At 39.8% G+C, this 23,213-nt stretch overlaps 1 protein-coding gene across 1 annotated transcript; it reads right to left on the reverse strand.

The window, feature by feature from the left end:
* Nucleotides 1-18,535: 18,535 nt before the first annotated feature.
* Nucleotides 18,536-21,369, reverse strand: cysltr1 (cysteinyl leukotriene receptor 1). The gene is made up of 2 exons (XM_088294452.1): nucleotides 21,263-21,369; nucleotides 18,536-20,547 (listed from the first exon to the last, which is right to left on the reverse strand). Exons 1-2 carry the CDS (start codon nucleotides 21,287-21,289, stop codon nucleotides 19,525-19,527), a joined length of 1,050 nt encoding a protein of 349 aa, XP_088150578.1. The 5' UTR covers nucleotides 21,290-21,369; the 3' UTR covers nucleotides 18,536-19,524.
* Between the last annotated feature and the right edge of the window lie 1,844 nt (nucleotides 21,370-23,213).

The following is a 23,213-nucleotide window of genomic DNA, read 5'->3' on the forward strand; positions in this document are numbered from 1 at the left end:
ATTATTAATGACTAGGATGAAAGAGGGCGACACAGTGGACGACTGGTTCCCACAATGGCCTCACAGTGCAGAGGTCGCGTGTTTGATTCCGGCTCTGGCCTTCCTGTGTGGAGTTTGCATGTTCTCCCCATGCCTTTGTGGGTTTTTTCGGGGTACTCCAGTTTCCTCCCACATTCCTAAAACAAGCATGGCAGATTGATCGGACACACATGAGTGTGAGCGTGGATAGTTATTTGTCTATGTGTTCCCTGTGATTGGCCGGCAACCAGTTCAGGGTGTACCCCGCTTACTGCCCGAAGACAGCTGGGGTAGGCTCCAGCAACCCCCGCAACCTTTGTGAGGACAAGCGGCACAGATAATGGATGGATTATGAAAGAAACAACAGTCTTTGCTATGTATCAGTCCATTTTCTGATGCACTTAACCTCACCTGGGTCATGGAGTGCAAGAAGTTTTCAGTTCCAGCCGCCTGAAGCCTCCACCCCCGAGATGGGCCCACAACCATCGCGTGGGTGACGACTGAGGCGACCCTGCACTACGGAAAAAAAAAAAACAGGAGTGCATGCTCGGGTAAATTTAAAAAAAAAATAAAAATAATAATTACCCTAAACTTCCCCGCCGACATCTTTAGCCCTTTTACATGACTAGTTGATTTGATCACGTGCATAGCATCGGACGCTGCTGGATACAAGATCTGGAACGGATTCTTGATTGGACTGCTTGTCTCTGACTGCTAATATGGGAGATTTTGGATATAGTCAGTTAAAATCCGATACAGATTTTTTGGGCCGATATCCAATACAAATATCGGATCAGGACACCCCTAATTATTATTACTATTGGTGAGCAAGCGTCGCAGAAGCAGAACCTGATTTGCTGGGGCCATGCAGGAGATTGATGTGCGCAAAGTAAAGGCCTCCAAAACGTAGACCTGGTTTCAGCAGGTCCAAAGTTTGGCCGACAAAATTGTGAAGTCTGCCATGACGTGGAAAAGAAAACAGAGCAATATGCCAAATTTCCAAAAACGCTAAAGCAAGGCCTACGCAGGCACAAACGTTAAGATACACCAGTTATTATGCTCAAGCAGACTTGAACTGTCTACGTATATAGAATCTGTCTGTCCAAGAGTCTGAATACAAGTCAACCCTTGTTTGTCATGGGGCATACATTTCATTTTATTTCTCTTTTTTCTAACACATTTCATATAGTATACCTTCCCATATGTTCACAAGCTCTTGTTATCAATAAATGGGAGATTATGATAAAACGTCACTTTGAGAAGACAAGACTGTCGCTTACACAGTTTTCCAAATAAGATCTACACATGTTTGGATTCAGCTACGTATTTGTCACCCTGCCATTTAATATCACCTCATAAAAGTCCACAAGGTTAATGGTAACATATAATGCAAACCACCATGTTTCATGTTGCGGGCGTTGATGCTCCTATTTTGGAAATATGGGAGGCATTGTATTTGATTTTAACTGACATTTATAGCTAGACACAACAGTGAGCACTCTCGAGAGCACAGCTGCGAGTTTTTGGCCAGACGGAAACTTCCAACCGCCCCCTCCCACTGTTTTCTAAACTTCCTTTCTTTAGGAAAGCTCTGGAGGCTTACCTCACTTTCTATATTCCACTTTGATTGAAAATTACATCCAAAAGCAGCATAGTATGGCACTTTTGACAGCCACAGTTGTGGGGAAATTTTCATTTCATTCTACATGTAGCAGTTTGGAGTCAAATAAGCAATCAAATTCACTTCATATACATGCAATTATTTTTCATTACCGTCGATCAGGTGTGGGCAAACTACGGCCCAGGGGCCACATGCGGCCCATTAAACGTTTTAATCCGGCCCGCCGAACTTTTAAAATTAAATGAATAAACCTTGTTAATGTTTTATTTCCTAAATACTGTGGTGTTTCAAAGACATATATTTTGTTGTAATGCTTTTGTTCACTTTTATTTCAAATTAAATGATTTTTTTTTTGTCTGATGAGATGAGGTTACCAAAACACTCCATCCATCTGCTCCTGGTCCTGCCCCTCTGTCAAATTTTAGAACCCATTGCGGCCCGCCAATCAAAAAGTTTGCCCACCCCGGCCGGAGCTTCAGTTTCCCTAATATTTTTACAACATGGAACACTGTATCTATAAAATGTGTATGTACAAAAATGATTTCATTTTTCATAGTTGGTGAACGACGTCGATGCTGCCCGAAATAGCAGCCGGGGCGGGTCATTTGTGGGTTCCAGTCGGAGAAGCTACTGGCAAGAAACCAGCAAAAGTCCGGTTTACAGGTAGAATGCAAGTGTGGATGGACCCACTGCGTCTGGCATTAGCTTCTATCCCCACCACCAGCTGCCAGCACCACCACTGGTGTTACTGGCACTTCATCCAAAATATGCCACCAAAACAATAGCCAGAACTAAAGCTTGAGGATGAATACATGACTTCTACAAAGGTAAATGAACTACTTCAACAACACCTGTTCACGGCGCTCCTGAACCAACAACAGGACAACTTCAAAGGATTTGTCAAAATGATAATGGACTCAAGTAATAAAAGACTGGGTAATATCACAAAGGAATTACAGCAAGTAAAAGTCTGTGTACCATTTACACAGAAAGATGTTGATGACATTACGATAAATGTAACTAGAACTGAAAAAAATAGGAGGAGGGCCAGACGAAGAGGAAATACTTGGTCATGGATGGAGTATTGGAAGGACCAGGTGAAGCATTGGAAGACATTTAAAACAAAGTATTGAAAATTTTCAAAGAAAAATTACAGCTGCATGAAAAAAATGTGAGGTGAACGAGCTCATCGCACAGGCAAAGAGCCAGACCTACGTCAGAACAACTATCCGCTCACACTCATACCTAGGGCCAACTTAGAGTGTCCAATCAACTGACCATGCATGTTTTTGGAATGTGGGAGGAAACCGGGAGTACCCGGAGAAAACCCACGCAGGCACAGGGACAACATGCAAACTCCACACAGGAAGGCCAGAGCCGGAAACGAACTCATGACCTCTGCACCGTGAGGCCATTGTGCTAACCAGAAGGCCAGTGTGCCGCCACTAAGAAAATCATTAATCCTTTTATTCATGTTGGAAGTACACTAGCAAAGGATTCCTGATCTAATAAACAAATATTAAATAAAATAAAGTTAGAATCATTTCCATACTATGTTCCTTAGTGCAGTAAACGATAGAGATATAAATGTAAAATGTTGTAAAAACAATAAAAACTTAAATAAAAATCCACTGACTGTTTTAAAATTTATATGATTTTAATAAAACACATTATAGAACACAGTGCAACCAGACACCAATTTGTAACCTGTCCTCCACGGCAAAAGTTATTACGATACACAAAAGTGGAGATAAAGATCTATTCACAAAGTACAGCCCAATATCACTGCAGCCACTGGTCTCAAATATTCAAGAAAAACTTGTTTCACACAGCCTCTGTAACTTCATCGAAAAGCACAATCTTTTGAGCGACAACCAATATGGTTTCAGAGAAAAAATAACTTATTCTATGGCAATTATGGAACTTGCGGGAAAAATGCTGCTGGCATTGATAAAAAATTATTTACCGTTGGGATTTTTGTTCATTTAAAAAAAAAAAAAAGCTTTTGACACCATAGATTGCAATATATTAATGGAGAATATAGAGATATATGGTATAAGAGGTTTGAAATATAAATGGACAAACAGTAACCTAGATCAAATAAATCAGTACGTGCAGTTACGCCAGTGCTTCTCAAATAGTGGGGCGGGCCCCCCTGGGGGGCCGCGGGGCAATGCTGAGGGGGGGGCGCGTGTGACCCTGGGGAAGATGCTTTTTTTCTGCGTACAATGACGTGTAATTGCACATCCACTCCAGTACTTGGCAGTGGTACTCTCATTGCCCATTGTGCGCAGCGAGTATTCACTTTACAGTGTAGGTTTGTTTCGCAATGAAAATGCTATCATTTAGAGTTGTGGCGGAGAGTGGGTGGTGGGGTGAAGGCGCGAATTGTTTTCTTCTTGCTGGAAAAAAAATAAATTCAGGAACTCAAACCATTAAGACCTAACAACCAGACTCTTTTTATGCTCTTTATCGCCTCTTTCAACAGCATTTTGACACCTCACTCACTGGGAATGTCTGACCAGAGGTTGTTGTTTGGTAATTTTTTTCCCTCATGCAGAACTTAAAGACGTGCAGCACATCTGGGCATGGTTTATCGTTTTAATATAACTGAGTATATTTTAATTCAGTTCTTTTCTTTTTTTCTGTTTTCATTTCCTAATTTCAACAACATTATACAAGGGCTACATAATGGCTGCTTATTGAAAAATAAAATTTTACGTTTTATAAAAAGAGAATAAATTCATATGTAACGCATTTAAGTAGCATTAGAAAAATTAAAGGAGTACTTCACATATGTCGCCATTTGCAGCAGTGAAATGTTAATATTCCATCTATAATCAATTTGATAACTTCATTATTTTTCATGTACATTCAATGACTTAAAAATGTTTTAAAAAATATAACTGGCCGCCCTGTACATCAAACACAACATCATATGTGTGTTAACGGACGACTACTCTGCACAATGATATTCACACCCAGCTAAGCTGCATCTGCAGCGTTTCATCCTGAAAGAATGAATCTGTGTAGTTTCCATCCAATACTGTCAAATAGATCTACCATGTGGGGTTCCACTTTTGATGTGAACGTTGCAGTGCTGCCGGGAATGTCAGAGGATTTGAGAGAAAGCAGATACTGCCCCGGCGAGTTACAGCAAAAATACTCAGCACAGTACATATATATATATATATATATATATATATATATATATATATATATATATATATGAACAAGCAAAGCCTAAACTTGAATATCTCAATGTTGCTTTCATCATTGAATTCCTCCAGCCTCGGACAGGCCTGGTAGAGTGGGTGGCCCCAATGATTGCGCACCTCATGATCTATATTCCTGATTATCAATGCCCTAATGCAAGAAGCTCACCAGCATTCACAAAATACAAACATGCCTTGCACTACTTCAATGCAAATACTTATATTGAAATTATTTCCTATGTTAATAATTCAGATGACAAGTATTCCTTTTCAATTAACAAAATCAAGCCACTAATAAATCATACAATGGCTTATAATTAATTTGACAATGCTGGATGATAGTTCATCCCACCAATTAGTACTCTCTATTAAAATGCAATGCATTTACAATGATGTTTTGACTTACAATCATTGAGACTGAAACCGATTAATCCAATAATTACCCGTTCAAAAAACATTTTTATGTCAAAATCACTACTTGTGACTCCACCACTCCAGTCACATTGTCATAAACCCTGAAAATTTTCATGAAACACTCAAGCATCAAAATGGAATTACAGGAAAGCTCTTTTAATGAAAACAAATTCATAGTTAAAAGGTTCATCACAATAATATTTACAATGCATTGGAATGATATTGTACAAAATAGAAATATGCTAGTCATTATTGCTAATCGAAAACTTACAAAATAACACCAAGATGGAAAATAAAACAACATTTTTATTCTTATTCAACTTGTCCTGGATAATGTTGGACAGATTAGACGTCCTGCGAGACTGATGCTACAGCAACACAGTGCAGTGTCGTGGCGTTTGTTCTTTCAATGATGGAATTTATTAGCACACAGTTGTTGTCTGCCCATTCATGGAAATAATAATCTGACAAAAAAGCTTCAATTATGTTGCTGCTGATGTGAATATATTAAAACTGCCAAAGAGTGAGGTGAGCCTCAAGTCAGTAGAGTTCGGCTAACTGTGGAGTCGTCTGCTAGCCACACGACGCGTCAAGTCACCGTCTCACCGGGGTACCGGCAGAAGCGGCAGGATGCCAAACATCAATAGCAACTATCTACGTAATATCTGTGCTCGTTTTCAACCTGTTTGAGCAAGAGATTTCGGTTATATTGTTTTTGGTAAGTTTATTATTTGACTATTAACTCATTTACTGCCATTGACGGTTAAAGACGTCAAACAGGCATTGTAGTTATTTGTAGGGGAGTGTCAATACTTTGTTGAAATGTACTTTTTGTGGTTGGGTCCTTATCTCTTGCAAATAGCATTGGGCCACTGTGCCGGTCTAGCGTTCGAATGTGCGGCCAGACTATGAAAAGCTGTGTGACATTCAAACCTTCAGAGAGAAACTGTGATATTTTGGTCAGTAAAGAGAAAAATTATATGCAAGCCTGACTGCTTTTCTCAGGCTGGTTAAAGAATGCATTTTAACAAAATACTGTTCTTGACATCAGTATGAATTTTCTTACTCTCCATGTAGAGGGGATTATGAAAGATTCTAATATCAATTGACAAATTTGGTTAATTCTAATCAAATTAGCATTGGCTCCTGCATGTCTGCGACCCTTGTGCGATTTAGCCGTTTGGATAATGGATAGATGAATAGATGGATAATCAAATGAGCTGTGCAAACCAGTCCAAGGTGTACCCTGTCTTCGCCTCAACCGTGACCCAATGAGGACCAGCGGAAAGAAAAAAATGACTGGAATGATGAGAAATCATTAAAGGGAACATTATTTAAGTGTGAATAGCATCAGACAGCACATGCACCTTTTTTCTTATGTAACCTGACATATTCAAATGTTCCGATAGTGGAGCAGATTAGGCAAACCATGGTGCAAATTATGATACAGTCCAATCCAATACAATAAGACATTCATTTCACAACAGCCGGACCTGTAACAAAGCGCTTTCCATGTGGTGCAATATAAATTAAAATAAATTAGCTCACAAATTAAAAGACTAACAATAGCGACTAGAAGAACAGCAGAACAGTCTCATGTTGAGTCGAAAGCTAAAGAATAAAAATGTGTCTTCAAACGGGTTTAAAACGTGGACAGAGGGGGATTGCCTTCATACATACATACAAGCATGGCATTTGGTACAAGAAAATTGGCAGGAATGTTCCTTGTGGGTCACTTTCAACAAAAGTGCTATTATGACATTTCCAAGATGGCTTCTAGTATGCTTTAGCTGAAAATAATTTTCCAAATTGTGATAATGAAACGTGACTGCAGTGTTCCTATTAGGTTAGTTTTTCGGGTGAAAAAAGTGCTGGCAAAAAAATTCTATATGGTGGCCATTTTTTTTTTTTTTTGCAATATGGAAAAACATTCAATGAAAATCCCTCTTGTAAAACAAAATGGACTGTTAATAATGCTGGGGTGTCAATGAGGTAGAGCTCCAACTGAATATGCTCTAACAGGCTCCAGCCATCCAGATGTTAAACTAGAAGAATTGTCTCCTTGCATCCATGAAGAGGCACATACCTGGGAATGTCCAAATGCCACAAGAGTCAAATACAAGATACATCACTCATGATTACAGCTAATTGATGGATCATCATTAACAACCTTTTATCCTGTTTGGGACCAGAAGAAAAAACAATGGCATACTATTCGCGCATGTATTTTCTGTATGTGCTATTATGGTTCAATGTCAAAGGGAAAAGAATTAGTTGGCAGAGATAGAATGTTTGCTATCAAGCTCAACTACTTTCACTAAATTCAGTTTTTAGTCTCATATTTCAAAGTCTGATCTACAAGAATGATTCATAATTCTGATGTATGGCCGGTCAACTGTTTCTACTGCAAGCAAATGAAGTATGGTTGGAACTTTTCGCAAGGAAGCAGAAGTCATATGAGATAATCCTGCTGACACAAAGTGCGCTGAGGGAACATGTCAAACAGACCTTGGGTGTAGCAATAATAATCTCATTACACCTACATACAAGGCCTTTACCAAGAGTGCATGCTAATATTTACAATGTCCACCTTTTTAATAACCCGTTACTCCGTTGGAATTACAAACAGAGTCAAAAGAAACAACAATAAAAAAACATTACTAGACACAGCAAACTTCTGGCTCTACATCACAGATCACAGTTTTCTGATAAAGACAGGAAAAGACCCACTAACCCATTTTTTTTAACCAAAATTCCAATTTTGAATACCATGCCATAGTTTTCAACAGCCCCCCAATTTTACGCATAAAAGTGTATAGACCTCCTAAACAGCACATCGGTTTATGAGAGTTTTCTTAATTTTTTGCATCTATTTATAATAAGCATGATGTGATTCTCTCACCCCTCCATGATCAGTCACCTTATTATGGTGGAGGGGTTTTCATGTCCCAATGATCCTAGGAGGTAAGTTGTCTGAGGATTTTTGCCCCCATTAGGATCACCCGTGGCAAACAAGTCCGAGGTGAGGTTCCAGTAAAAGCACGGCTCACAAGACCCCTTTCGAAAAATAAAATAATTGGACCTTGTTTTCCCTTGTCCTGAGGCGGGTCACCAGGGCCCTCCTCTGGAGCTAGGCCAAGAGGTGGGGCTTGTTTGCAATTGCCTGTTGGCCGGGCCTGCTCCCATGGGGCTCAGCCCGAAAAGACAACTTGGGTCCAACTTCCCATGGGCTCACCACCTGTGGGCGGGTGCCCTTTGAGCCGGGTGGCAGCAAGAGACGGGGGACCTTGGCGCTCCGATCCCCGGCTACAGAAACTAGCTCTTGGGGCATGGAATGTCACCTTTCTGGCAGTCAAGGAGCCTGAGCTGGTGTGCGCGGCAGCGAAGTTCCAATTAGATATAGTTTGTCTTACCTCCACACAAAGCGTGTGCTCTTGTAGCAGTCCTCTTGAGAAGGGTTGAAAACTCCTACACTCTGGAGTTTTCCAGGGTGAGCGGCGCCAAGCAGGTGTGGGCATACTTATTGCGCCCCCGGCTTGGCACCTGTACATTAAAGAAGCCTCCCTCTGCGCTATGGTGGCGGGACAGGTCCTAACTTTTGTCTGTGCTTTTGCACGAAACAGCACCATTTTTGGAGTCCTTGAAGTGTATGCTGGAGAGCGCACCCCCTGGGGGACTTCAATGCTCACGAGGGCAATGACAATGAGACCAGGTAGGACATGATTGGGAGGAACGCGGCCCCCTCCGATCTGAACCGCAGTGGTGTTCTGTTTTGAGCGTCTTTGCTCATAATGGATTGTCCACAAACAAACCCCATGTTCAATCATAAGGGTGTCTTGACACCAGGACACCCTAAGCCACAGTTTGCTGATTGATTTTGGAGTCGTATCATTGGATTTGCGGGTCCGTTGGACATACTCCCTACATACTTCCTATATGGAGTTTGCATGCTCTCCCCGTTCCTACATGGGTTTTTCTCGGGTACTTCGGTTTCCTCCCACATTCCAAAAACATGCATGGTAGGTTGATTGGATACTATATACAAAATAAAAAAAACTAAACTAAAACTAAGCATTTTCCCAACACTAAAATTAATAGAAACTAACAAATTTATTCGGAAAACTAATTAAAACTAACTGAATTTGAAATAATAAAATAAATAAAAGCGAAACTAAAATGAAAAATCCAAATCTATAATAACCCTGCTCTGCACACGCTAGCGAGACTGTCTCCTGGTTCGCCTGGCAATGCCTGGGGAAGAAGATGTGGCTGAGGAGAGGAAACATGATGGATATTCCATTGTGGTGAATGAGCACTATATCATGCCAGTGAAAGTAGTTCACAGTGAAACTAAGGATAATGGAATAATTCTGCCTTAAATTCAGTATTATTATGTCAATTCATCAATCGGATTTAATCAAATTGGTCATTGCTATCAAAGCAAAGCCACAACAGGTTCATTTAAGGCTGGCACATTGACATTTTCTTTTTCTTTTTTTTTTTCTAACAAATTTTCCTGATAGGGTGACCTGTAAGAAACACTCTCGTCAAATGCTATGCTTTTCAAACAATTTGCACCATATTTTATGAGCAAAATGATATAACTTATGCCAGCATCTTGAAAAATGGCTGTTCTATTGAATTTTTTGGTAGCCAGCACTTTTTTTTTCTGAAAAAGTGACGATTAAGGCACACTTATGCCAAATATCATACTTGCATCACAACAACCCAAAATCCACATTTACCTGCTCCACTACAATGAACTCTTTGTTGCCAATGACATCCAATATCTGTGTTGTCCACACTTATGCCATAACATCAAGACAATGAAGGTTTTGTTCAATGACGTGCATACGAATCATGTGGTGTGACATTTGTTAAGGTCTGACTCTGAAGCAGGGGTTGTCTTTTATGATCAGACTAACCTTTCGTTTTACATTATCATACATTATTATGTTTGCCGCATATTTGAACTCAATTCGGGTGGGTGGACGCCGGCGTTGGTGGGGCACATTTCTTGTTGTTATGTTATGTTTCATATTCTAGTGAATTTTCAGAGTAAAAATGGTTACCACATTACTCTGTGACCCCACATTCCTTGCAATTATTTTGTGTTCAAATAAAAAAAAAAATTATAATAAAAGAATCCTGTCATTGGATCGGAAGAGAAAAAAACTGGATGGGGACAGCGAAAAACAAACATACTTAGCCTTAAAACACATAACACCATGTTGTTTGAGATGAATCCCAGAACACAAAGTGCTTTACAAGCATGAAGTGCAATGAGGCTGGGGGCAGAATTTGAATGACCATGTAGCAGAAAGGCTACCACAAGCTCTTCATCGAACGTGAGAGAAATTATCATGAAAAGTGTGGCGTGATCAACTTGTCTAAAATATGGTTTAAGTTGGCCTATAGAGGACATTCAAACATGTTATATAGTTGAGATTTTGTACTTTTGACAGAGGTTTGAATGGAAACTTCGTGAGCCGGGACTTGGCTCGGCGTCTTGAGAAAAAGTCATGTGATCATCTGTTGACTTTAAAGGGTTTGCTTACCCTACAGAGAAAAAAGTTAAGCAATGAAAATCATGGTTGGCTGCATGGAATGTTATTCAGAACAGGGAGAAACTTTTGCTTGACAGAGTAACGAGAGAGAGCAATAGTGATGTCTAGTGATTGTTTTAATCTGCACAGACTGGCCAATTCGTCACATTTTTGTTACGAGCCGCAGAGTTATCAACCAGACTGCAGTGACGTCGAACTAACATAGCATGTGGTATCTTCAGCCGTTTTTGTTTTTTTTACTGGGGGGGGGCGAACTTTAAAAAATATAGATTTTTATTAAATTCGCTTAAACTTATTGGGCGGCTGTCTGTTTATTGGGTAGCCCGCCTATGTATTAACAGGGTGTGTGAAACACTGAATATACTATAACTGAAGTCATTATTGCTGTTGTAAAGAACTAAGACAGCTGCTGTTTCAGACTGCTTTCATATTTCCGGCCACAAAAGTATGGAAGTCCCATATTTTACAATTTTATTGTTTTCGTTGAGTCTTCTTTTTATTTCAGGAGAATATTTTATCTCATGCATGCATGGAGAAGTAGCTGAACTTGCCTATGTTAGAAAATGCTCGTATTCCGCATGTACTAACCAGCCACAACATTATGATGACTTGTAGACCATAATTATGTCCAATTCAAAAGCTGTTTCATATGTTTTAAATATAGATTTTTAAAGGCCTCGAGCGAGCGAGCACGTCATAACCACCCACTTCCCCATCAGCGAGTCGCCCTGTGTTGGCATCCCCTTCTAACCCGCCCGTGCCGACTGATGTGGAATGCCACAAAATCTGTACCAAGCCTTCCGACAAGCGTGGTATTTCTCACGCCTTTCGAGCAAAGCCAAAGGGAGGCCTGTGCCCACCTGCTCAGTTAGCCCACTAGCCAGCCTAGCCGTGTGGAGTTTGCAAGTCTCCATACCTGCGTGGGTTTTCTCTGGGTACTCCGGTTTCCTCCTGTATTCAAAGGATGTGCATGGCATTTGAAGTTGTTGGTTCCTTTAAGTGACAACAATAATCGGACTGTAATAAGAGAACCAACGACTTCAAACATAAATGAGACTGAATGAACGTTACTCAATCAATGACATGCATATTAGGTTAATCAAACACTTCTATACCCTCTGCAACTGCTCAGCATTGTTTGGGGGGTTAAAAGTGTTTCCCGGTGTTCAGATAATTCCCGCTCATTTAATAATGTGGAGACCAGTGTGTACAAATCTGTTTTTATAGCGAAATTTAGCTGTTGTGGTTTTTAATCAGGTGTGTTTTAGTGTCCGTAAATTACAGTAAATGGATGTGAATATCTGAATAGGAAATTAACCATCTAATGAGCGTTAATTAATGTTTATGAATTATGAAACTTCTGCCGTTAGCCTCTCATAATGCAATTTTCTTTTTTTGGGGGGCAGGAATGCAATGCAAGGACGGAATTATTATTCCATGAATAAGGACGTAGGGACGGATGGAAGGGTGCTCAGGTCGCGGATGGAGGACACCGGACAGTATGACAAAATACGGCTAAGTGTCCATCTTCTGATAATCCATTTGACATTAAGTTAGGCACCCTAGAGCGAGCTGAAGTCGTGCAGTGATAAAGTGACTGACCAGTGAAAAATGACTATGCAGTTATTAATATTTCACAGGCACCCTCAGTGTTTCTCTACATTTACTAACATTGTGTGTCAAGCGGCGCTGGTGGGTGGGACAATAACTCTAAAAAGTCATTGCAGTGACATGGGCGTCAGAGAGACCCCCACCAGCAGGCTTGTTGAAAATCCGTCTGTAGTCAGGGGTGCACATAACAATTTTGGGGGGGTTCTCAAATGAACACCAAAGTTTGTTGTTTTGTGCTATTTTTTTTTCAAAAACTACTGACCTCATGTATGAACTTAGGCTTGCGGCACATCTGGGCAAGGTTTATGATTAATGTGTTGATACGCCATTTTAATATAACTAAACAACTGAAATGTAATTTATTATAAAGAAGTTTGTGGCCAGGGCTGAGTCTATTGCTCGCCCCTTGCCAACCTCTGCAGTCACAAATTGATCCCCTGCCCCCAGCCTCCCTCCAATCTTCGCACATACTCAACCTGACAAAAACATGCATGGCAGGTTGGACACTCTAAATTGCCCCTTTGAATGAGTGTGAGCGCGGATGGTTGTCTGTCTATGTATGCCCTTGCGAGTGACTGGCAACAAGTTCAGGGTGTTCCTCGCCTACTGCCCGAAGCCTGAAGACAGCTGGGATCAGCTCCAGCAGCCCCCACGACCCTCGAGAGGAGAAGCGGTTCAGATAATGGTTGGATATATACTATGAAAAAAAATCCATATATATATATATATATATATATATATATATATATCACAACACCACAGCAGTGGTAAAGAAGGTCCGCCAACGTCTGCACTTCCTGAGAGTCCTCAGGAAATTCAACCTGGACAGGAAGCTGCTGCTGGCCTTCTACCACTCGTCCATCGAGAGCCTGCTGACGTACTGTGTCTCCACCTGGTACAGAGGCTGCACTGAGGCGGACAGAGTGAGGCTCCAGAGGACAGTCAAAACAGCGCAAAGGATTATTGGCTGCCCTCTCCCCTCGCTGTCGGACATCTACACCGCCCGGTGCCTCAGAAGGGCTCTCAACATCGTCAAGGACAATACCCACCCAAACTCACACCTGTGCGACCTGTTGCCCTCTGGCAGGCGCTACAGATGCATCAAATCAAGGACCAATAGACTGAGAAACAGTTTCTTTCCGAGAGCCATCTCCATACTGAACTCTCACACACACACGAGACCACCCTAACCTTGCAAAACAGCATTGTGATGTGTTTCTATATGCCCTATTCAGTCTTATTTATTTATCTAATTTATATATTTGTCTGTATTATTGTTGTATTGCACTGGAGAGGGGAGCTCTCTAATCTCGTTGCACACTTGAGTACAATGACAATAAAGGGATTTCTATTTCTATTCTATTCTATTTCTATATATATATATATATATATATATATATACCCAGATAGAGAGCGAGAGAGAGTTTTTTTGTTTTTTTATTTGAGATTTCCTCTGCTATTATATTTATTTGCTTGTATGCTAACGAGTAACTGCTGGTTCATTGCCTTGTGCATGAGTTAGGCAATTTTGTAGTCAATTAGATTATGGAAGTTGAGGAATTTCAAATTAGACTGAATTTATTGCTCTCTGTAATGGTTTTTATTGATGATACAAATGGCGCTTTTTTTGCAAGATGAATACGGGATGAGTTTTTGTTTTGGAAGTGTTGCCCCATACTTTCTCAAAATTAGTGATGGAGTGTGCGAGTACCGTAGAGGGTGTGTCGTGAAGCTTTATTCAAAAGGTATTTGGCTTTGTTGTTCCCAAAGATTAAGAATTTTGTTTAATTGCATTTTGTGCGAATTTCTTTTGGTCAAACCAGGTCTTTATTATGCTCAGCTCTCTACTTGCAGTTTTCAGGAGTTGCTGTTTTGGGATCTATTGTAAATGTGTTTATGAGTTTTCATTCATCATCATTTATTTGTGATTAACTGTGGTATTATGCCATAAAATTCCCTTTTTTGATTATGACTTTCAGTGTTGTCTCTAATTGTTTGAGTAAATTCATAATTTAGGCCCTAAATGTATTTTTTTTTAAATAGAAACTCTTTATATAATATATTATTTTTGCAAGATTGCAATATTCCTTCATTTATCCATGGTTTCTTCGCGTATTTTTGTTTATTTATTGTTATCGACATCTGTTATTATATGCAGAAATTTCTCATACATCACACCTGGAACTTTCATGTAAATGTTATTCTAATTTTGTTTTGTTAATTCTTGTTTAAGTGAATTGATGGCATCTTTTATCTGAATCTTTTAATAGTTTTTGGAGGGTGAATGTTTCTGGTGCAATTCTGTATGATTGAAAAAAAATGGCAGGTGATCACTTGTATGGTTCAGTAACAGTCCGCTTTCTACACTTCTATTGGCAAAGACATTGGTGAAAATATTATCAGCGTGGCACTTTGAGTGGTTATTATTGTTGGTCTTGTCATCAAGGTGTATAAACCAATAATATACACTGAGTTGATGAAATCCGTGATCGTATTGCGTTCTTCACGCTAAACAAGATCAATTGTAAAGTCACCACAAATACAGGTTGTTTTTCTGTTGTTTTTATTCTTGTGTAGTTCGTGTATTTTTCCTGTGAATTTGTCCATGTGAGAACTGGTTTTCTTTACATGCCACTTGTTATAAAATGGTTTGATTTTTCCATCTCTATTCCAGCTGTGATATATTCCACAATGTCCATAGTAAAATATAATATATACATATTTTTGACAGATTTACTTTGGAATTTCATATCAATATATAATGTGATTCCTCCAACCTTTGTCTGTTCTACAGTATAGTTCATATCGCTTGATCTGAACCAGTTAAATTTGCTCCTTGTTAAGCCACGTTTCAGATATGTCTTATTACCGAGATTTTCTTCTACACTTGTGTTAAACAGTATGTGATTCTGGAAAAGTTTGAATGAAGACTCCTGCTGTTGGAATGTATTATTGATCAGTTATTACATTTCCTTTTGAACTGTTCTTCACTGTAATAGTTGTATTCACTGTGACTGTTGTCGTAGAAGTTATGTTCAGAATTAACATTACTTTCAATATCTTGCAATTTGTGGTTGCTATATTTGAAAGCATCAGGGCAGTGACCCACTTTTTGTCCGCTTCGATCCGGTTCATGGTTCGACTGATATTTTGTGGAGTCCCAACCATCCATTAGAATCCTGCCATGGACATAACATACATTTGAGGCTTATATTCTCCATCACAGAATATTTTTTTTTTTTAAATATATGTCTGTGGTCCTCAAACCAGTACTGTGATGCGGATCGGTGGTTTTTGGGTCTGATTGTTCTTAAAGTGCTTTATAAATAAAATGTTGTTGTGGTGTTCTGCAAGTGGATCAAAGTCAGTCCTACTGTACATTGTCTAGTAAACTGTCGATATTGTTCCTTGCCTTAAGTCACCAGGGATAGGTTATTGCACAGACCATGGCAAGGGCGACAGGGCTTAAGTCCCTGAGAGGAGCTGGTGATAAGTATTAGGCAGCCATCAGTGTCATCAGACATCCAAGTCATCAACAAATGACTTCATGTCTGGGGTCTGGAACGCAAGAGGCTGGCCTGAGGGCTTAGCTAATGGATTTTTGTGCCCATCGTGAGTAATGCAGTGTGCATTTTCAACTTGGGAAGGCAGTGTTTTACTGGCACAATCATGGTTGCACCCTGTTAGGACTGCAGCGTTCACATCTTGTATGCATTCATGTTTTCACCTGAATCTGCACACGTAAATATAGACTAAATCATGTCTTCAACCTATTTCCCCCCGCATGTGCTGGCTCTGCTTGTTTTTATTAGATAGTGTTGCTCCAGTACAGCGGTATTGAGTTGCAAAAAAACTCTAGGGTTTGCCCATGTCGGCCAACAGGAAATGGACTTGAGTATGTCATGTTTAATGTTTTGCGGCCATGCACATTTGAAGGTGGCCCAAAGACTTTGCAAGACCACTCAGCATCTTAACAGCCATCAGGTGACTAAAGCTTGTCCATGATGAAACGTTTGGCTGAGACGGTTCACCATCCACAGCAGGTGGAAGGTTCTTGTCAAATATGTCATCTCTAGTGTTGGCACTAACAGCTGGGCGAATAACTATGGAACTGAATGGCAGAATAAAATGTTTTCACGAAAAAGAATCCCTACTTTCAGGAAAATTGTTAACATGTTTCAGGGTCTGTTCCTTGCATTTCAAATGCTAGAAGATGGAGTAGCCAAACTTCCAATGTAATCAAGGCCCCCATCTGTGCTTTCAAATGGAAACAAACATCTTTTTGTGCAAACGGAGGAGGGAGTTGATCATGTGCTCGATATAATCTGTTTATGAAGCACTAATACAGTGGCCTTCTATGTGCTCATCAGCAGAGTCTCAGCAGTAAGTTCTCAGGGTCATTTATGCACTTAGTAATCTGTTGTCTAAATGTATGTTTAAATGTGGTCTCTTTATGAAGATGAGAGGAACCCTTTTCTTGCTTTTAACTCTAGCTCCAAATACCTTCATTGTTACAGATGGAGAGGTACTTTGCCTCTATGTTTTAAGCAATAAATCAAGTTGTACTGCAGGTTCCTTTTCACCTTATTAATTCCCCTTGAGTAACTACCACCGAAAACATAACAACGTAATTGCTTTTATGGAGCACTGGCACCAAAGGTTCCGGTTAGTGCATGGGTTTTCTTTCTCCATTCTGTTTATATCTACCAATGACAAAAAAAAGTAATAAATGAATTTCCCTCCTTGGACTTATATGGAATGTAATTTTTAAAAAATGGTGGAAAATAATCATGAGGGAATATTGAAGAGCAAAGACAATATCAATGCTGGTGTAACACCTAGTGGACACAAGCTGTAACTTGTCAACAATCAGAGTGAATTTGTCACCATGAAACAAGAAAGAAGTGCGCAGGAAGCACAATTTCTGAAAAAAGAGGTAACAATTACTAGAAAATAAAAACAACTATGACAACCTGAAAGACAAGACTAAAAACTGAGAACTCAACATAAATGACAAGACAAGAAAAATAATTAATGAAATTTTACCCAAGTGAAAATAGAATTTGAATCAATTTGATTAGGTTCAATAAATCTCTGAAAGTTTTTCATTTTCAACTGATCACTTTCATAACATTTCTCAGAAATCACTATTTCCCACCATTGGTGAACCTTTGAAGAGGCCCCAGGAAACACGTGCTCACGGGCTACCTGTTGCCTGCGGGGACTATTGGTGACCCTTGCGCTATACATTGAGCCATGTGACTCAGACCCTTGGGATGCATACACACTCACCACAAGTACAGGCATGGGGTATTCCCAGAGCCCGTGCTCGCCCTTTGTGAGCCGTAAACTGAAAAGTCAGATGGTGCCCCTCCCAACCTGATATAACGATTTTTCGTGGCCTGACATTTTTTGCGCGCCTGTGTGGGGGGTGCAACTGACTGTTAAATGGATACACAGATACACTTGATAGTCAAGTGTTTAAAAAAATACTGTAATGCCCTTTGAGACTACCTCTGATTAATGGCGAAACCAAAAAATTTGACTTGACTTGACTTCATGTAATCAAAGTGACGCAATATCAAAGTAATGTAAGTTGAATACATTTAATTACTTTTGAATTGCGCCAATACCAGATATGTTGAAAGAAATTAACAAAAAAATAAATAAATAGTCCCCCGCCTTCCTGCCGCGACCTATCTGGCCCCAATCCACCGGCCTTATTCATCATAATTGTCGGCCCAGAAACAGATCGAAAACAGTCACCATCCACTCCCTTCGACTCACTTTTGAACGTGAGCGCACTAAAACCAACATGTGGTGCGCACTTGATGATGTCGCAAAGTGTCCCCATGGACGAGATTGTGCCCACCATGTACGATGGTGCTCTATGTACTGTGCATGTTCTGCGTATAGGGAGCGCCGGTCCTGGGTATTCCGTATATTTATGCCCTTCCTAGCCTTGCGCATACATGACAAAAGCAAAAACATATTGCAGTAATACAAAGTAAATTGCTTGTATCCAGTATTTTTAATGGTGACAATATGAGCTTTATTATCATTCCCGTGACATGGGTACATACATGAAACCCAAGGTTTTGCCAGCTTTCGCAAAAGAAAAAGAAAACCAGATTTGTAACTGTACATAGCGACCCTCGCAGAATTTCCATATATATTCAGGTGATACAGGTGTGATACAGTTTGGTACATACAACAAATTCTTTTGAGCCCCTATAAATGCCCAAGTGGTTACAATTGGTAATAGTACATAACACGTCTACTTGTACTTATTTTCTGTAAATTTATCGTAGTGAATAAAGACAAACATAACAACTTTGAAAATACCTTGCCAGGAAAATTCTATATTTTTTGTTTGTTTTTTTTAAGTCATTATGCTTCAGATTTTTGTTCTGTAACATTTTCTGGAACTTTTTGAGAGCGCTGTTCAGCTGGTCAACAGGAGGGAAATTATGTTTTCCAAGCTTTGGGAACCAAGTGCGGGGAAACAAGACATGTGCACTATCAAAAAGTATTTGATTTCAAAATGTAAAAAAAGATTAAAAAAAAAAAAAAGCACTTTGAATAATCACAAAACTAAATGCACGAAAGTCCAAAGTTATAAACATAATCTTGGACAACAAACACTGAACTGACAAATGTTGAAAAAAGCAGGGCACTTAATAGAAGTAAACTGATGAGACATTGATGACAGCAACTGGACAATATGACAAGACTAAATCGAATCAGAATCAAATCAACAAGAACACAGATCATGGCACAAATGTATTATTACTTTTTTTTTTAAGTATACAGTAGTTTCCCTGGGATTGACTTTCAACTGGTTTTCGGGTGTACCCCTGCTTTGCACTCAACTGTGTCACTGTTATGTAGTATTGGAAATAGGATGATTGGATGTTTTCTTAATAACAGTAACCACAACATGTAATTAGGTGTCTACTAATTACTTTGTTTTAAATTTAGTTTGCAAAGCCCATATTCTGCTTTCGTTTTTTTCAACGTGTCATTCACCTGAATGGACAGCACTCCTGTTTGGTATAAATGAAGTGGCATTGAATTTTCAGTTGTTGCCAGTCTCACTAGTACCGTTTAGCCTAACAGAATTATTACAGGTTGTAGTTGATCTTGACAGGCGCATGGAGGAAAGACGGTTGAGGAAACCCTCCCCAGAGAAAAAGTAAAGCAAAGGGTCAAAGCATGAATTGGCTGCAGCGAGAGACAGCGTCACAACGACTAACTTTTGCATAAAAACCCTTTCAGAACAGGAAGTGTCAGTTCGGTACAGGGAGTATATGTGAATGGAGCGTTGCACATGATACGGCGTGAAGCTAACGAAGAAGGTCAGTAGGACAATAGCAATCATGCGAATGGCTTTAGGGCCCGTGTTCTGCTGCCGTCTAGCCCTTGGGGCGCGGGACAATAGGGTGTGGATAATGCCAGCATAGCAAAGCAATATGATAAGGAAGGGGAGGAGAAAACCCAGAACCAAAGCCAAATTGTTCAACATGACTACTTTTGACACATCTTGACCTGTCGGAGGTTCAAAGCACTTTGTTTTATTGGTGACGGGATCATACTTCTGGCCAAACATCATGAAGGGTGATGATGCTAGACAGATAAAAATCCAAATGCCTACGCACACCAGGCGTGCATGTTTCACTGTCACCATGATTCGGTTCTGTACAGGGAAGACAATGGCGAAGAAACGCGTGACGGACATGGCCGCCATGAAGTAAATGCTGCAGTAGAGGTTGATATAGAGTGCGCTGGACGTGACGCGACATAGGAAATCTCCCTGGTTCCACTGTCCCTTGTTGACGTAATAAACAACTCGCAATGGCAGAGTGCTGACACACATCAGGTCGGACACAGCTAGATTGAGCATGTAGACTTGGAAAGGAGAACTTTTGCGGTACGTTCTGAGGAGCACCACCAAGGCGAAGCCGTTTCCAGTCAGGCCAAACACTGTGATGAGGGAGTAGGATGAGGAGTAAACCTGATTACGGAAGTCATCGATGGAAGGACAGAGAGTAGAATTGCTCTCTACGCTGCCCATCTCATTAACTTGTTCCATCTGCAGCTGCTGAGACAAAGACACATCATGGCTTTGAATGTAGAACAGCAAAAAAAAGTCACAGTTGACAGATTAGTTCAGATTTTCAGATGCAATGCAGACAGGAGGAAACCCAGAAATCAGATTAGAGTGAATGTTTATCCTGTTACATGATTGTTGATGCATTGTTCAACTACACAACCTACGTTCCTAAAACACTCTCACAATGAAATATACATGATTCAAAGCAATTTATTTTTTTAAGGGGATAGATTACAAACTGTACTCAAATGAAGCTCTCCAGAGGAACCTTGAGTCAGAGTTACTAGAACCTTTTAACCAAAAGCCAATTACTACAAAGAAAACGTAATACTCATCTAAACATCTCCACTCACTCCATATGCACACGCTAATGAGATCCATATGAGCAGGCAACAGTTCTTTGTAGTTGTAGTTTCCAGCATGTCGAAAGGCACAGCATCCTATTGAGGGTAGCCTCGTGCAGCTAAAATTGCTCATACATCATCAGAATTATTTTTCCTCATAAAATGCAGTATGTCCCCTAAATTTAGATAATTATTTTCTTTCGTACAGTTGTAGCCCCATCGCACTACAAGTTACATATTAATGATTGCATTTAAAAGACAAAAATGTGCATAATAATATTCTGCCTTTGCATTTTTGACTCTGCTGTAACAAAACAGAACTAAAGCGGATTAGATTTTAGTTAAATGTGAATGCTCACCAATAGGTTCTCTTCAGTTTGAAGCATTGCCTGCAAATGGCTGGTCCTCTCTGCCCGATGACAAAACCCTGCTTGAAGGAGGATGCTCCAGCAGGTGGCTGCTTCTGCAGAGCCTCATCTACTTTGAATGTCTTGAAAGTAGGAGTTCTTCACTACCACTGTGCATCTTCCCTGGTGATGTCATCATCTGTAGGAAAATATCTGTGCTGACCTCCAGTGGTTACACTTTACTCATTTTTATAAATGTACTTTAGACACAATCTGAAGACTAGATGACATTCACAAGAAAACTGAAACCACGTTTCAGCTTTGAGAACATTACCCATAAAAATGACCATTTTTCGGACCGTTGGGCGCACCGTTTTATTAGGTGTAATATCATTGAATGCATCTTTTCTAAAATCATTTCAGACATAATATCTTCCGGGTTATAAGGCACATTATTTTTTTGAAGCATTGTTTGTTAAGTAATACTTTATTCTTATTGCACGGTATGTTTATTTAATAGATTTAGCACTAATCTGCTAGGCTGAGACTAGACATGAAATATTGTGTGTCTTGCTTGCTTTTGTTCACCTTGCACAGGTGGCTTCAAGTGGAAGAGGCAATCCTCCGACAAAGGTTAAACAGGTTTTAACACTGTGGTGATTGGTGGTTCTGTTATTACTTTGGCTAATGCTAAATCCTCAACTAGTGTCGGGTCAGCAATTCACACGGAAGCAGATGCGGTTAGATGCGAGTGTCAATAAGAATACGAACACAATGGAAAGGAATATGAATTAGAGACGATGAACTGAAAAGCTGACATAAAACATACATATTGCATTCCGGATTACAAGGAGCACTATCGATATTTTAGAAAATACAAACGTTTAAGTGTGCCTTATGGTCCAAACAATGTCAAACAATGTCACTACCAAGAAATTATCCAGAGAGGTCTCATTCCAAATTGTTTTTGGAAAGTCTTTTGTTATGGTTCAAGTGGAATCGTTAGTACTTTGGAATACTCATAGTTGGATCCCCTTGTGTTTTAAAAGTTCAAGTAAAATTCTTGGAAAATAGAATGCCTCAGAATTCAAACTGTCATCATTAAATGCATTGTGAAGCCACTTTAATGAATTTCCCAAGACTTCAGGATATTTTGTGAGGCTTCAGAAGCAGTATTAATTCAGAATTAACAACATCAAGTGTTTTGCTTATTCATTGTTTTGTTATCGCCCCGTATTAAAAAACAGTGATGATAATTAGGTAAACATCATCCACTGAACATAACTCCATTGACAACCTGTGGTGAATCCTTAAAATGAGTATTTTTGATCAGGGAGGAACCTAAGAACAACGCTGGAGTCTAATTTTCATGCGCAGTGCAAGTATAGTCCGAGATAAGGTCCAAACCTGTGGAGAGGCGGGTTAGACCTTGTGTTGGTATTTTTGCAGACGCATGCAAGACGGAGCAGTGTGGAGGATTTAAAAATGGAGATTTAGCACCTTTGTGAGAGTGAACATAACTGACTTGATTTGCAGCAAATTGAAGTAGCTCCTTCTCTCAATCTCTTTAATTGCGGCACATGAGAGGAGCACTGATAGTCCTTTGTATAAAGAAGAAATTTACTTGCGCTAATCCAGCGGCAGGTCGAAGCACATAAAGTACATTTATAAGGAACTGCAAGTAGACTTCATGGGTCTCTTTTGTTAACATGCAAGTTCATCGTGATTGGCAAATTTTTTGGTTGAAATAGCTTAACCATATCACTATTTAAGGAAATAATGAAAGCGAGAGTAGAAAATTAAAAAAAAATGTGTATGCCTGGAAATTTGGATCACGGAGACTGTTTTGGGATTGTAAAAAAAGTGACCCCGAAACGTGAGGAAAAAATTATATCAACAACAGTCTGCAGTCCTGCCAAGTGACTAAAAAAAAAGTAAGTCACTAAAATAAATCAGAGCAATT

Source organism: Idiotropiscis lumnitzeri, chromosome 4 (genome assembly GCF_059441095.1).
Source record: "Idiotropiscis lumnitzeri isolate Australia: NSW breed Sydney's pygmy pipehorse chromosome 4, RoL_Ilum_1.0, whole genome shotgun sequence".
Classification (NCBI taxonomy): domain Eukaryota; kingdom Metazoa; phylum Chordata; class Actinopteri; order Syngnathiformes; family Syngnathidae; genus Idiotropiscis; species Idiotropiscis lumnitzeri.